Below are 12,435 nucleotides of genomic sequence, written 5' to 3'. Positions count from 1 at the left end.
AGTAACAAGATTAATGGTGGAGGCTGAGTAGTTTATAATATAAGGAAAACCACAGATCACAAAATTTTCAGGAAACTTTCTTATCATATACTGAGAAGAACAGGCAACCTATTCTTTGGTAGGAATATTATCTACTGTCTTCTTGGAGACAGCATTTGAACCATATGCTATCACTCTAATTTAAGTGAGCACACACTGATGAAAAAGACAAAAAGCCAGAGAATTGCAGGTTTTAGAAAGTGCCTGAGAATAACAATGTCAATTTGAAGCTTCTCTGGTTGTTATGTTTATATTCACTCTGGTTCACATCTTAAGATGGTGATTCAGCAGAAGTGGAAGCAGTTTTTTAAGGATCCCTCTATTCAGCACTGATTTTGCTTACATCAGTGAGGCTGGCATGAGTGCTGCAAAGGTCACTTCCAGGGGCAAGCAATCAAGAGCTTAAAGCAAAGAATGCATACAGCCAGCAGTTGAAAAAAAAAAAACCACAACCCACACAGTACACATTTTATATGCAATTAAAAAAAAAAATCTAAGCTCCTTTGCACAGGCAGCCTTGGTCATCTCTTTATTAAACATACACCATAATTTTCCTCTTTTGTTTAGGGTTCTGGTATCTGTAACACACAGTGTTAGAAAGGGGAACAAACCAAGACAAAAATAAAGCCTTTGGAGCAGTTATCAAGCCTTAACAATGTCAGTCCTAAAAGATGGAAGTTTTAAGCCAGCAAGACAAAGGGATGCTTTGCTATACACCACATACACTTTATCATGTGTTTCAGCCTTAACACACCTGCAATTCCCAATATCTACCAGACCAAGAAACAGGTCACCTGTGCAGTGATGATGAGGAGCAGCCCACAGGACCTTCCATCTGCCTCCCTGTGCACAGGTGAGGCTTGGATCTCCACCTGCACACGAACATGCATGTAGCAGTGTGCTCTGCCATGTCCTGAGCCCTAGCAAGTCATCTCAGACACCTCACCTTTATTCCTTCTGTCAGTAGACACAGTTAATAAAGGTGGATAAGTCATATCTACAACAAGCAGCTGTAAAATTCCATTTTATTTTATGATAAAAATAGAGATTAACAATATTTTGCTGAATCTCAGACCTAGCACTACTGTTCTCTTTCCCATTCAGGTAGAAAAGCTGAACAGAGGTGCACCATCAGCATGAAGAAGTAGATGAAGTGAGCAGTATCTGGTTTTCTTCAAGTTTGCCAATTCCTTCCCAGGAAGTTAAATTACTAAAGCAGATATTTTTTTCACAGAATATGGCAGTAATGGGAAAAAATCAAAGAGAGGACTGTTGAATCATCTGCCTTGCCTTTGGAGCAAGACTCAAATGTAATTTATTTTTCTGCAGAGCACAGAGAGCATTAGGCACTCTAAAGTATTTAAGAGAGGAAAATTGCAATTTCTACTGGTTGCCATTAGAACACTGAACCACTTAAGGTTTTGATGGTGGTTTTTTCCTGCTATCAAAGTATCTTGTGCAAATTTTAATTGGAATAACCCGTGGGTAGACCAGATGAAAGAGAAAGGGCATTCTCTTGTAATGCAGTAAGAAGGGGACAGCCTCATTTTTAACTCCACTGGGATTAGATCTATTCTGAATTTGTTCAGGGAAGTCATGTTTGTTTCCTGGACTTAGGAATCACTTTCAGTCTGTCCTTCTGTTGTGCTTGACCTCAAAAGTAAGTTATGTCCAAGGATCCCAAAATACTTCAAAAATTAAAGGTTATTCCTTGAATAACTGAAGCTTAATTGAAATGGTTTCTAAAGATTTATCTCCAGCAGTTTAAATTTATTTCCTTTTTTTATCATTCACATACTGATACATGTTGCAGTGAAATCTAGAACAAATTAAATTAAAATGCGGTGCAGAACTGCCAGAGGTGGTGGGGGAGAAAGAGCAACCTCTTTGATTATACCTGCCTTAAACCAACTGAACACAATTTTTCTGAATAATCACATCTCATAGTTTAAGAAAACATGAACAGAAAGCTGTGAAAATTGCATTCTGTAAGAAGGGCAGTAACACATAAGTACTCTGCACACCTCTGAATATTCTCATAAGGACCACAGACACCTGTTCTGACTTACTGACTGCTCTGACTCACTAAGTAGATAGTGAGCAGTGTCAACACTTAGAGGATCAAATTCATGTTACAGTATTTAGGATATCAAACCTCAACCCCAGCACATGCCATAGGCTGTAAATATCACATTAAAAATTAACTTTCCTCACATCAAGTTTTTCAAACACAATCTCCACATTACTTTTATTTTTATTGTTACCTGCTTCAGGATGAGTACAATTATCCAGCATGAATGTAAAAAAATTGGATAGCTGAGTATGAAAAAGAAAAGAACAAACACAATGATCAGTTTAGGTGATCCAACAAGTAATTAATATCTTTCTTACTATTGCAATTTCCCATCTAGGAGGATATAAATCACTACTGTATATTCCCATAGTATCAGCCTGCAACAATGACACAATTTGTCCTACTACAAAAACAGGTCCCTTTCCTTTTTCACTATGAATTCACCACTAACATTTCATGAATACATAAAATGTTTCAGGGCTGTTTCAGTGCTGCTGATGTTTCTAGGTGTAATTCATCTTGCCCACCACCCAGACTATTTGCCTAGATTTCCTTCACAGTCAATAGAAACAACTGCTACAATGCAGTGAACTGACTTTAGACACAGATTCTAGGATGAACACAAAGGTCTATAAGTTCCAAATTTCCTATATTGACCCTAAAGGAAGCCTGGGCTGACAATGATACTGACACTGGGCTGAAACACTGATATTTCTGCTGCACATATATTGCCACACAGACAGTTAAGATCATCCGTAGAGATCTGTAAGTGACCTGCAATCCCTGGCTAACAGAGCTGCTATACAGGAAATTGTACCCTAGATATGCTGGATGGGCAGAATGGTGTCCTGATTCATCTGTATGTCTGTGTATGAATACACACAGTTCATGTGTCAGGCAGGAAAACAGTTTTATTAATCAAGAGCCAGCTTTGTAAAAGAAATCACCACACACCCATTTTGCTAGTGCAGCCACAGTGCTGGGGACAACACAACTGCTTGAATAGGAAGAATGGAAGATGACAAACCTGCAGTTGATCCTGCTCATCAGCATACTCGATTGACTGAAAGATGCTGAGGGAGTAGCGGCGCCTCATCTCCAGGCGGGCCATGGTGAAGCGGTACCACTTCTGGATGAGGATTGCAGCTCTGATGACTGTCAAAACAGAAACACTGCACTACTCATGGATGCAGGGGAATCCACAAGGAAAATATGCACACTGCCTTTGCAGAATTTTGCAGTCAGATGAGAAATTCTGTCCATTGTGCATAGCCAACAATAAGATGAAACCCAGTAAAAGTGAGACTGAAAAAATACATGATGCCTTTACTGTTTCTGTCTTCCAACACAGATCCCAGCTGACTGGCTCACACCTAAGTAGTCAGTAACCTTTCCCATTTAGTTGTCTTGAAGACAGTACCCAGGTCATGTTCAGCTGATGGGCAATCTAGGGGTTTTGGGAAGGTGAAAGAAGAACAGTTTGCCCTATCAACAATGTATTTCTATATCAAGCTGCAGTAAAAATCTTTGATTTTGCAAGCTGTGACATGAACAATGATGTAATGACAGTATGTGCAACAGCCTCTTCTACCAGAAAGTTTTTGCCTGCAGAGCTGCATCAGCAAGGCAGCAAAATTCAAATCCTAGGATAAAAAGTTAACGAACAGTATTGAAGGGTAGAATATGTTGCTTAAATAGATAAGCCAAAAGGCAATGAGGTACAGCTTTAGCTAGACTGGTTAACAAAACACTCACCCCAAAGTCAATGGAACGTACCAAAAGACCATTTTTGACTATGTGCTGAATATGCATTCCACTCAGCACTTTAAGAAGTTGTGTCTACCATGGTCTCAGTCTGGAAAACTGCTGGAAACTTCACTGAAGGACAATCATTTAGACTGCAGCCTGGAAGAAAGAGCCTGCTGCCTTCAGACCTCATTCATGCCACAAAGAGATCACATTCCTTTAACTGCTCAGATAAAAATTTATTAAGCAGAGAAACATCTGGTGGCAGAAAGAGGTCCTGGAGTGGGCACTATCCTGCACTGCAAAACAGTAAAGAAAAGCTCTGTACTACAGGGACAACAGTTAACACCAGTCAATATTGTAACTGATCACAAATACCAGGAAGTTCTATACTAGGATGAGTGGAATCTGAGTGAGAATTTTTTTCTTACTGTTAGTTATGCAGGTAAGGACAAATATTGATGGGAAAGTGATTCTATTAATAGAGTATAACATAAAGGAAACATTTTTATAAAAATGCTTACAGATGCTATAACAACATGTTGTTTGTTTATTTCACCATTAATGAGTATACAGTAGAATTAAAATGGTAAAATTTTCTAGTCTAAACAAGAGCAAAATCCAGAAAGACTCCCATCCTGTAGATATTGTATACATCCTAGAAAAATCCTCCTGCCTGCAGGAAATGTGATCCTTATATGACTAAGAGCATCCTTCAGATCCTACATAAACTGAGATCTCTCTTTTCTGTCCTTTCTGGAAGTCCCACCACTACAGACCTGAAAGCCTGACACATTACAGCAAGGCTGTCACCAACATTTCTGTTTAGAAGCATACCTAAGGGGCAAAGCACAATCACCAGCACAGAAACAGATTTCCAGCATCAGAGCCATTAAACTTCCCATCAAAGCCCCCTGGGTTGCTTAATGGTCCAGAGTACTTAACATGGCACAGTTCCATTGCTATCACATAAGACAGATACATATCAATCACTGTGCTTAATGTTGCAAATCTAACAGAATGTTTCCTGTCTTTTTTTTTTTTTTTTTTTTTTTAATTGTACTTATTACAGCACTGTTACTCTCAGGACTGAATCAGAACATGATTTTCACACTAGGCTAAGCTGCATCTCTAAACGAAATTGTTATCAGTTGCAGAAGGTCTCCACACCAACAAATATCTGTTAAATTCATGTTATTAATGCATTAGAGAAATGTACAGCCTCAGGCTGCAGATAGAATGATGGTTCAGCATCACTTGACTACTGTTGAAGAGCAGAAAGGAAACCATCCAGCAGTTCCAGAGGACAAAACACAATCCAGGAAGTATACAAAATCCTAAGCCCCACATCAATGTGTGTTGATGGTTGTTGATTAAGAAAGAGTAAAACTCCTCATGCCCACTCCAAGCTTTTACAGAAATATTCCCAAGTAGCACATCCCTAAGGTCTTGAAAGGCACATGTAGGCACAGCATGCAAACCCAAAGGGGAAGAGCTGCCTCACAGTTACAGGTAGGTCTGGGATTCTGGATGATTCCATTCTACTTTCACTACTGTGATACAGCACTGATGCTGCTTTGTAGTAGCACACACAAAGCTGAGGGCTGCTCTCAAACCAATCAGCTGGGATCCCTGTAGCCATGACTAAGTGCTCCTGCTTCTTAGGCACCAGCTTCCTGTGTCTTGTGTCCTGGCTTGATAGCCAAGAGTCTTCCTTTTCAACCACAGCTGTTCAGCATAATCATGTCCTAAACTATGCACAGTACCATGTAACGCGGCTCTCTGCTGACCAATAAATTGTGCTTTAATGAAAAATCTTGAAAGAGAGCACAGAAGGTCTGAAAAAAGGTCTGAGTTAATCCTGGAACACACCTGCCTGTGCAAAAACTGCTGAGTTCATACCAAGGTGGGGTATGATTAAAAGGAGGGTGATGATCCATTAGTTTAATTAAACATTTAACCAAGTCCTGAGGAGACTTTAATCTGACAGCCTCACTAATTGTCAGGGAGAATTGTCAGGCCAGGCACTTGGTAGGCCAGAAAGCTGATTTTGAAGTCATTGTAATAGCCCTGCTTTATTACATTTGTTTCATAATTGGGGTCACACAACAGCAAGGAAATTGGGGCGGTTTGCCCAGGAATCCTGCGGTGTGAAAAGCAGGATAAGCATAAAAGGTCTCACTCAATACCCCACCCTCTAAGCTTTGCCAGTGACAGTGCAAGCACAGCCACCTCTAAAATTTAGCTTCTGTCCCAGATGCTGTGAATATTTTACAACCCAATCTGTCAATGGTAGAGGTGGCCTAAAGCTACTTCCTGACCTCAGCCAGCATCTAAAAGCTATGCACAGTTTTAAAAAGAAAATCATTAGAAAATAATTTTCCCTAAACAAATATTTTTACAACAGGACTGGGCAGGGGTTGTGGAGGAGAGGAACATTATCTTGCAGTCCTCTACTGGTGTGAGAGAGAGAACAACCACCTGCCCTGAAGACAAAGGCAACACTCACCATTCTCTGACTTTCTGTCAGCTACAGAACTGCTGCACCCCATGGTTCCAATGATGCTGCCCATCCGTTTAATCGCTGCTGATGCGAAGCGTGTTTCTCTCAGCTGTTAGCATCATACACATTTCCTGTGCTGTTCCTTCAGGGATGAGGGCCGTACTCCTTTGGGCTCCTGAGCTCTTCCCAGTATTCCTAACAGGGATGAGATTGGGAAGGAAGAATAGGGAGGGAAAAAAAATGGTGCTTGACAAGACAGAATTTGAAGTACCTTCAGCCCATAACAAATTATTATACAGCACATCCTACCTAAACTGGACCACACCAGGGTTTTTTTTCCCACATCTGATTACTGTCATCTTATAGTCAAGAGAAATTAACTTAGTAATTAATACAGTTTACTCCTTACTTGTTAGCTTAATGCTAATGTGCAGCAGTGGTTTCTTATATGAAGAATAGCTATTCAAAGCCTTACTACCAGGGACAAGGGACTATGGAGACACATTACTCTTCATTCTTATGATTTGAAAATTGGAACTGCAGAATTTTAAAGATTTTAAATTACATGTGATAGTACTGCTACAAAAACCCAATCCTCCCAACACTGCATTGATTTGAAAAGTTGCCTTACCACCCCATTTGTCATTTAATTGCTCAGTGTTACCACTACCAAATGTAACATGACAGACAGCACCATAGCAAATCACTTCATTATCACATTTCATTTAAATGAAACATCCCATTTTCTGTTGCATTTCTACTGAAAACAATCCAAGGAAAATATTTTGTTTCATTAAAGAGATGAACAAAATATATTTTGAAGTGAAGCCTTTTGGGTTTTTCTCCTGGCACTTGCTCAGTTCTGCACTAAATAGTATCCCTCACTAATGCAATACACTCTCTAATCAACAAATTCAAATGAATACAATTCCTCTGAGATACAAAATGGATCAATTTCTAAGCAACAAGATATTCACTGATGCTCTCAGATACTGAACTTTGTTTTAGATAAAGATTTCTTATATGATCACACTGACCCTCTCTCTCCATCTCCAGGGATACATCTGACATAAAAATTATTTTATCTGTTCTTTTGTTTCATTTATATTCCTTTTCTTTTAACTTGAGTTTTAAAACAATGAAGAAATTCATCAGCATAAAATGAATGCTTAGCTACTCTTTTCCTTTGGCTTTACTAGCAGAAATCAAAATAAAAGAAGGATACAAAAGAAAAAAAAGCATAAATGCATAACTAGGTGATTTTCAATTTCAATAATTAGAAAACACTTATATTTGTGAGTCTGTATGTGCAGATTTCAACATTTATTATTATATATGATATCCTGCCCTGTCATGCTAATATAACACAACTCTTTGTAGTTCTGGGGCTTTTATTCAGGGTCCCACACAACAAGGGTATGTACACTTGAGCTGGGTCTGACTCCTTATGAGTCAGTAATTAACTCAGGAAAGAAGGATTTTAAGGTTTTTACCCCACACAATGGACTGCTTTACTTCCCTCTGAAGGAGCTATAATGAAATTTTAAAAAAAAGTTCTTACAATAATTTTGAGCCCATCAATGGCTTTGGCAGCATCAAGTACAGCATTGATATTGCTAATAGCTCAAATTTGTCTTCTCTCTGAAAAATTCTTGCTCTCCTGGTTACCATCTCCTCACTTACCCTCTTAGGAGAATCTCAAGCCTTCATTGCTCCATCTCAAACAACCAGCCATGATTTGAATTGTGATCTGAAGACTGGCAGTAAGGGCAAAATAGACCTTACAATCTAAGTTCTTAGACTCTTGATTAAAGAGCAGGTCAGCAAGGGGCAATGGGAGCCCAAACAGAACCATCAAACCTCTCAGGCCTCCCTCCAAACCACAGCAAGCAATGGGCTGACCCAAGAAATGGGGGGCTGAATTTTCATCATAACCTGCTTTCAATTACTTCAGCTTTCTTCCCAGTCATCACCACTCTCCTCCACATACATCTAAACTCATGGACTTCTAGAACATCCTTGAAGAAAAAAATTAAAAGATAGAGGCATAGGGACAGAAATTTTATTGTGACAGCAGCAAATGAAGACTCAAACGTACACTCAGAGCTTGGAGGAAAACTTGTCCAGATATATCCTATCATTAAACCTCCTAAAAAAGGCCAAATCTTGCCATCAAAGGGCTAGTCCAGGGGAATGAATAATCACCACCTTCAGTCCCAAATATCTGCATTCTGAAATGGACAGGGTGAACATTCAACCGCCTTTCTGTGACAACTTCTCAAGTGGCTATGGAGCTATGGAGCCATCCTCACTGCCAACCTGCATGCCCAGACTCCAGGCCAGGAGAGTAATTTCTGTGAGCTACTGACTACACACAGTGTAGCAGTGTCTGGTGAAGAATCATTTGTCATTACAAAATTCTTCCCAAATGCTGGCTGATAAAATGGAAAGCTGGGCTTTTTACCAAGGTATTACAAGAGACACAAGGTAGCTGGAGGATAATTTGAAATATAACGCTGTGTTAATATTCTGGATATTATACCACTGATTTACCTTTAAGAGAGAATCTGTTATGTTGACTAAAAAGCAGGCATTCAATTTCTACAAGTTAGTAATCTGCCCCACTTTTGGACATAATTCAAAAAGTTGCCAGACTTCTGTCAGTTTAGCAAAAAAGCCAGTTTTGTGATAGACAGGCACTAAAAGCACAACCCATTCACTGAAGCAAAATAAAATGCCTTTGCAATCATGCCTATGGACATGCACAAAGCTAAGCCAGAGTGGCACATGCTGCTCTTTCCTGGATAGGAGTCACTGAAGGTTATACACAGTGGGTGCTCCAAAATCTGGGGTTGAGAACCCAAGCTGTTGAGAGCCTGATTTACAGAGAAAATGGCTCAGTATCATTTGGTCTGGATGTAATAGGTGCTGCCCCAACTCAATCATGCCTCCAGTTTGTCAATCACATAAAGACCAGGCTGCCTCAGCCTCAAGGAAAATGGAAATCCTGTAAAGATTTATAGCTGACTTTCAATGAAATCAGATGGCAGGGTCTTTGGGCAGAGAGCCATCCTTTAAAGCACACCTTAGCTTTTAAAATTGTTTGAGCTGTGCTCCTGGCAGACACGTGTAAACTAGGCTAAACCTGAGGATATGGGAGCCATATGAATAAGACCCACTAGGATTTAAGTTCTTACTCCTCTGTCTTTTCATTTGTTTCTTACCTTTAATAAAAATGAAAGGCTCCTCCTTTTATTTTTGTTGGGATGGGGCTACCATAATTATGCTACTTCCCCTAGAAGTTGTTTCAACAGTTCTCTCCAGCAATTTGCCTCCTTTCACTACTCACCCCTTTTCTCAATCACGTTTTTGAAGAGGTAGCTATGATCTCCTCCCAAAACATGTCTTAGGAGGTACATGTACATGGAGAGGTGATAAGATAGAGACAGTTTTCTGCATAAAGATCAGATGGATGGATGGATGCTTCTAATGACAGAGGCTTTCCATTGATGCTATCTTGTATAAGTTTTTATTTTACTGTGACTCACAGATTTCCTTTAGAATTGTTTTCCTTTGGAAACTAGGACTGCAGAGAATGAAGAAATGACATAATATGCTTTTGTGATGGATTTGCTTCTGTTCATTGCTGAGGGAATGAAGCTGCAAAGACTAAAATACCCTAGAGAAGAGAATCCAGACATTAAATCACAACACTCAGGTCAGAACCTGCAGAAGAACAGGTCTCCAAAACTGTCTTGTTGGAATTGTCAAGGATGAGAATCTGGAGATGAGTTGCAAATCTCATTAGCTAAAAGATCCACCCTGCAGAAAGTAGGATGAAGCAGTCACAGTCAACTAGCAGAGTGAAATGGAACCTGGCTATGGCATAGGAGCTGTAATTTTGAGACCAACACCTAATTTGATCTGCCAAGGGGTTGATATGACAACATCAAAAAAACAAATCAATACGTGATTAGGTCTCCATCGTTTTACATGCATGGAACAATCTAATGTTTCTGATAAGTGATTTTCAGTGATTATAAAGAGGTGAAAGACAGAACTGAGAAAGGCTTTTTGTTAACAGATAATTTCCTCTGCCTGCTCAGAGAAGCAAGGTTAAGCTCAATACAGAGCTGATGGAATGATTGCTGTAAGTGGCCGTGTTGACAGACCTCAGTGTTGGGGCCAGGAATCAATAGGGAATGCGATGCATGTGGTGGCTTGAGCATTGGCCAAATGTTAGTAAGATACCAGAAAGCCAGCAAAGCCTGGAAGAGAATAGCATGAAGAATAGGATGAAGTTTTAAGGTGGACTCATATTCCTGAGCCAAAAAATGCACTGCAAAAAGAAATAAAAGCAAGAGTAGCAAAGCTGTGAACATGTAGATAATTCAAGCAATCCCTGAGCTCAGGAACTGCATGTAAACCCAAAGAGAATCTGTAAAAAAAATGGTGGGAGAATGCCAGTTCATGTTACTTATAATCAATAAAGGGTACATTTACTTTTGGGTTTTTTTTGGTTTTTTTGGGGGACAGAAAATAAACAAAGCAAGCAGCCTCATTTTTTCTTGTACAGCAAGACTTTAGACAGATTTTGTTTTAAAAAGAGGAGGAATAGCAAATACAAGTGGACAAATGGGGTACACATTCTTCTTCACTTTGAAGAATAAGCAAACCCATCATATCGCTTTCCAGAAACGTTAAACACCTCTAGGGGGAGATTACTTTAGGCAGCAAGGGGAAAACTGAAAATTCTGAAACAAATTTGGTTCTAGTAAACTGAACCCAACTGGAGCATAAAAGTTAACACCCTTTAAGCAAAAAGCCGGATCACATACTGTTCTGCAGTTAGAGTTGGATCACATACTGTCCTGCACTTGATGAGCAGGGTCTTAATGACATCCTGAAAAAGCAAATCTTCAGAATAAACATGTGTTGAAATTTGAGCCAGTTCAAAAATTAAATTCGTGCTTCAGCATGGTTTTCATAAAATTTAAATTAAGCATCAGAACAAGGTTCAAAATAGAATAAAAATTATTTTTCCTAAAACAAAAATTACATGAAATACTGTAGTCTCAAAGCTATTTGATTTCATCTGTACTCAGCAGTTCTGGATAACTGATTCAGTCCAGGTCAAACTATAGCTTGAACCACAGTGATTTTTCATATGATAAAATCATAAAAAATGCCACATACATCTTTCATTTTGTCAAACTGCTCTTTAAAAGTGAGCTAAATATATATCTATATATACCCCACCCAAAGATATTACCTTTTTTTCTTTCTGCTTCAGCAAGAATATACCGAGATTTTTTGCACAAGAGTACCTTTAGAAGATTCTTTTTTTAAAAGAAAGCAATCCCTGAGGAGTGCAGATCTGCAGAACAGGTTCTCCAGTTCTCTCTGGGACTCTGGAGCCCAGGAGCTGCAATGCACTTGCTCTCCACCTACTTACACAGCTTTCCGAGAGGAAATTTCTTGAATGCTGCTCTTCAGAAACAGTCAGGGGAAAATGCTGTTTTCATTGTCCAACCTGATGTGAAAGCTCATGGCTGCAGCCCTCCAGCTGTGCTGTTTCCATGTTGAAAAGCTGTTTTGTCACCATGCCTCCTGAATCTCAGGCAGAGAAAGGGAAGGGCTGAAGTTATCTGCCTCGCATCTGAAGTCACATGATCTCTTTCGGCCTTTCTGCTGTGTTGAGGCAATGATTTGCATTTTAGCAGATCTAGCACACTGGAAAAAAACATAAGGCTATCCAGGTTATTTGGCTATCTGATGTGACTGGCACGGTTATGAAAGCCCTTAAGGAAAGCAATACTGAATTTACCACAAGGCATTGCATCTGCACGCAAATGATATACATATAAAGTGTTCTCCAAATTGCTCAGTCATACCCAGATAATGCACAAATATGAAGCACTCAGATCTTGTGTTGGGAACTGTGTCTCTTGTTGTTCAAAGAATATGTGAATACCACAGGGACACACTGTGCTAATGCCTTCAGTTCATTTCTTCATGCATGCACATGTTCTCACTATAAACGTGTGACTGCAATTCTGTGGACTCAGTTCAT

The 12,435-nt window shown here is 39.5% G+C and overlaps 1 protein-coding gene across 1 annotated transcript in view; it reads right to left on the bottom strand.

Annotated features, from left to right (window-relative positions):
* Positions 1-11,972, bottom strand: part of PPEF1 (protein phosphatase with EF-hand domain 1) — a 34,422-nt gene extending 22,450 nt beyond the window's left edge. The window contains exons 1-4 of the mRNA XM_058799887.1: positions 11,818-11,972; positions 6,369-6,557; positions 3,141-3,268; positions 2,304-2,355 (exon numbers count right to left, since the gene is read on the bottom strand). Of these exons, the coding sequence (XP_058655870.1) occupies positions 2,304-2,355; positions 3,141-3,268; positions 6,369-6,432 (244 nt within the window). The 5' untranslated portion in view covers positions 6,433-6,557; positions 11,818-11,972. The remainder of the gene's footprint in view (positions 1-2,303; positions 2,356-3,140; positions 3,269-6,368; positions 6,558-11,817) is intronic.
* Positions 11,973-12,435: the final 463 nt, after the last annotated feature.

Source organism: Ammospiza caudacuta, chromosome 2 (genome assembly GCF_027887145.1).
Source record: "Ammospiza caudacuta isolate bAmmCau1 chromosome 2, bAmmCau1.pri, whole genome shotgun sequence".
NCBI classification, from domain to species: domain Eukaryota; kingdom Metazoa; phylum Chordata; class Aves; order Passeriformes; family Passerellidae; genus Ammospiza; species Ammospiza caudacuta.
Note: the sequence above shows the minus strand (reverse complement) of the source record. Positions and strands in the feature narration are given on the sequence as shown.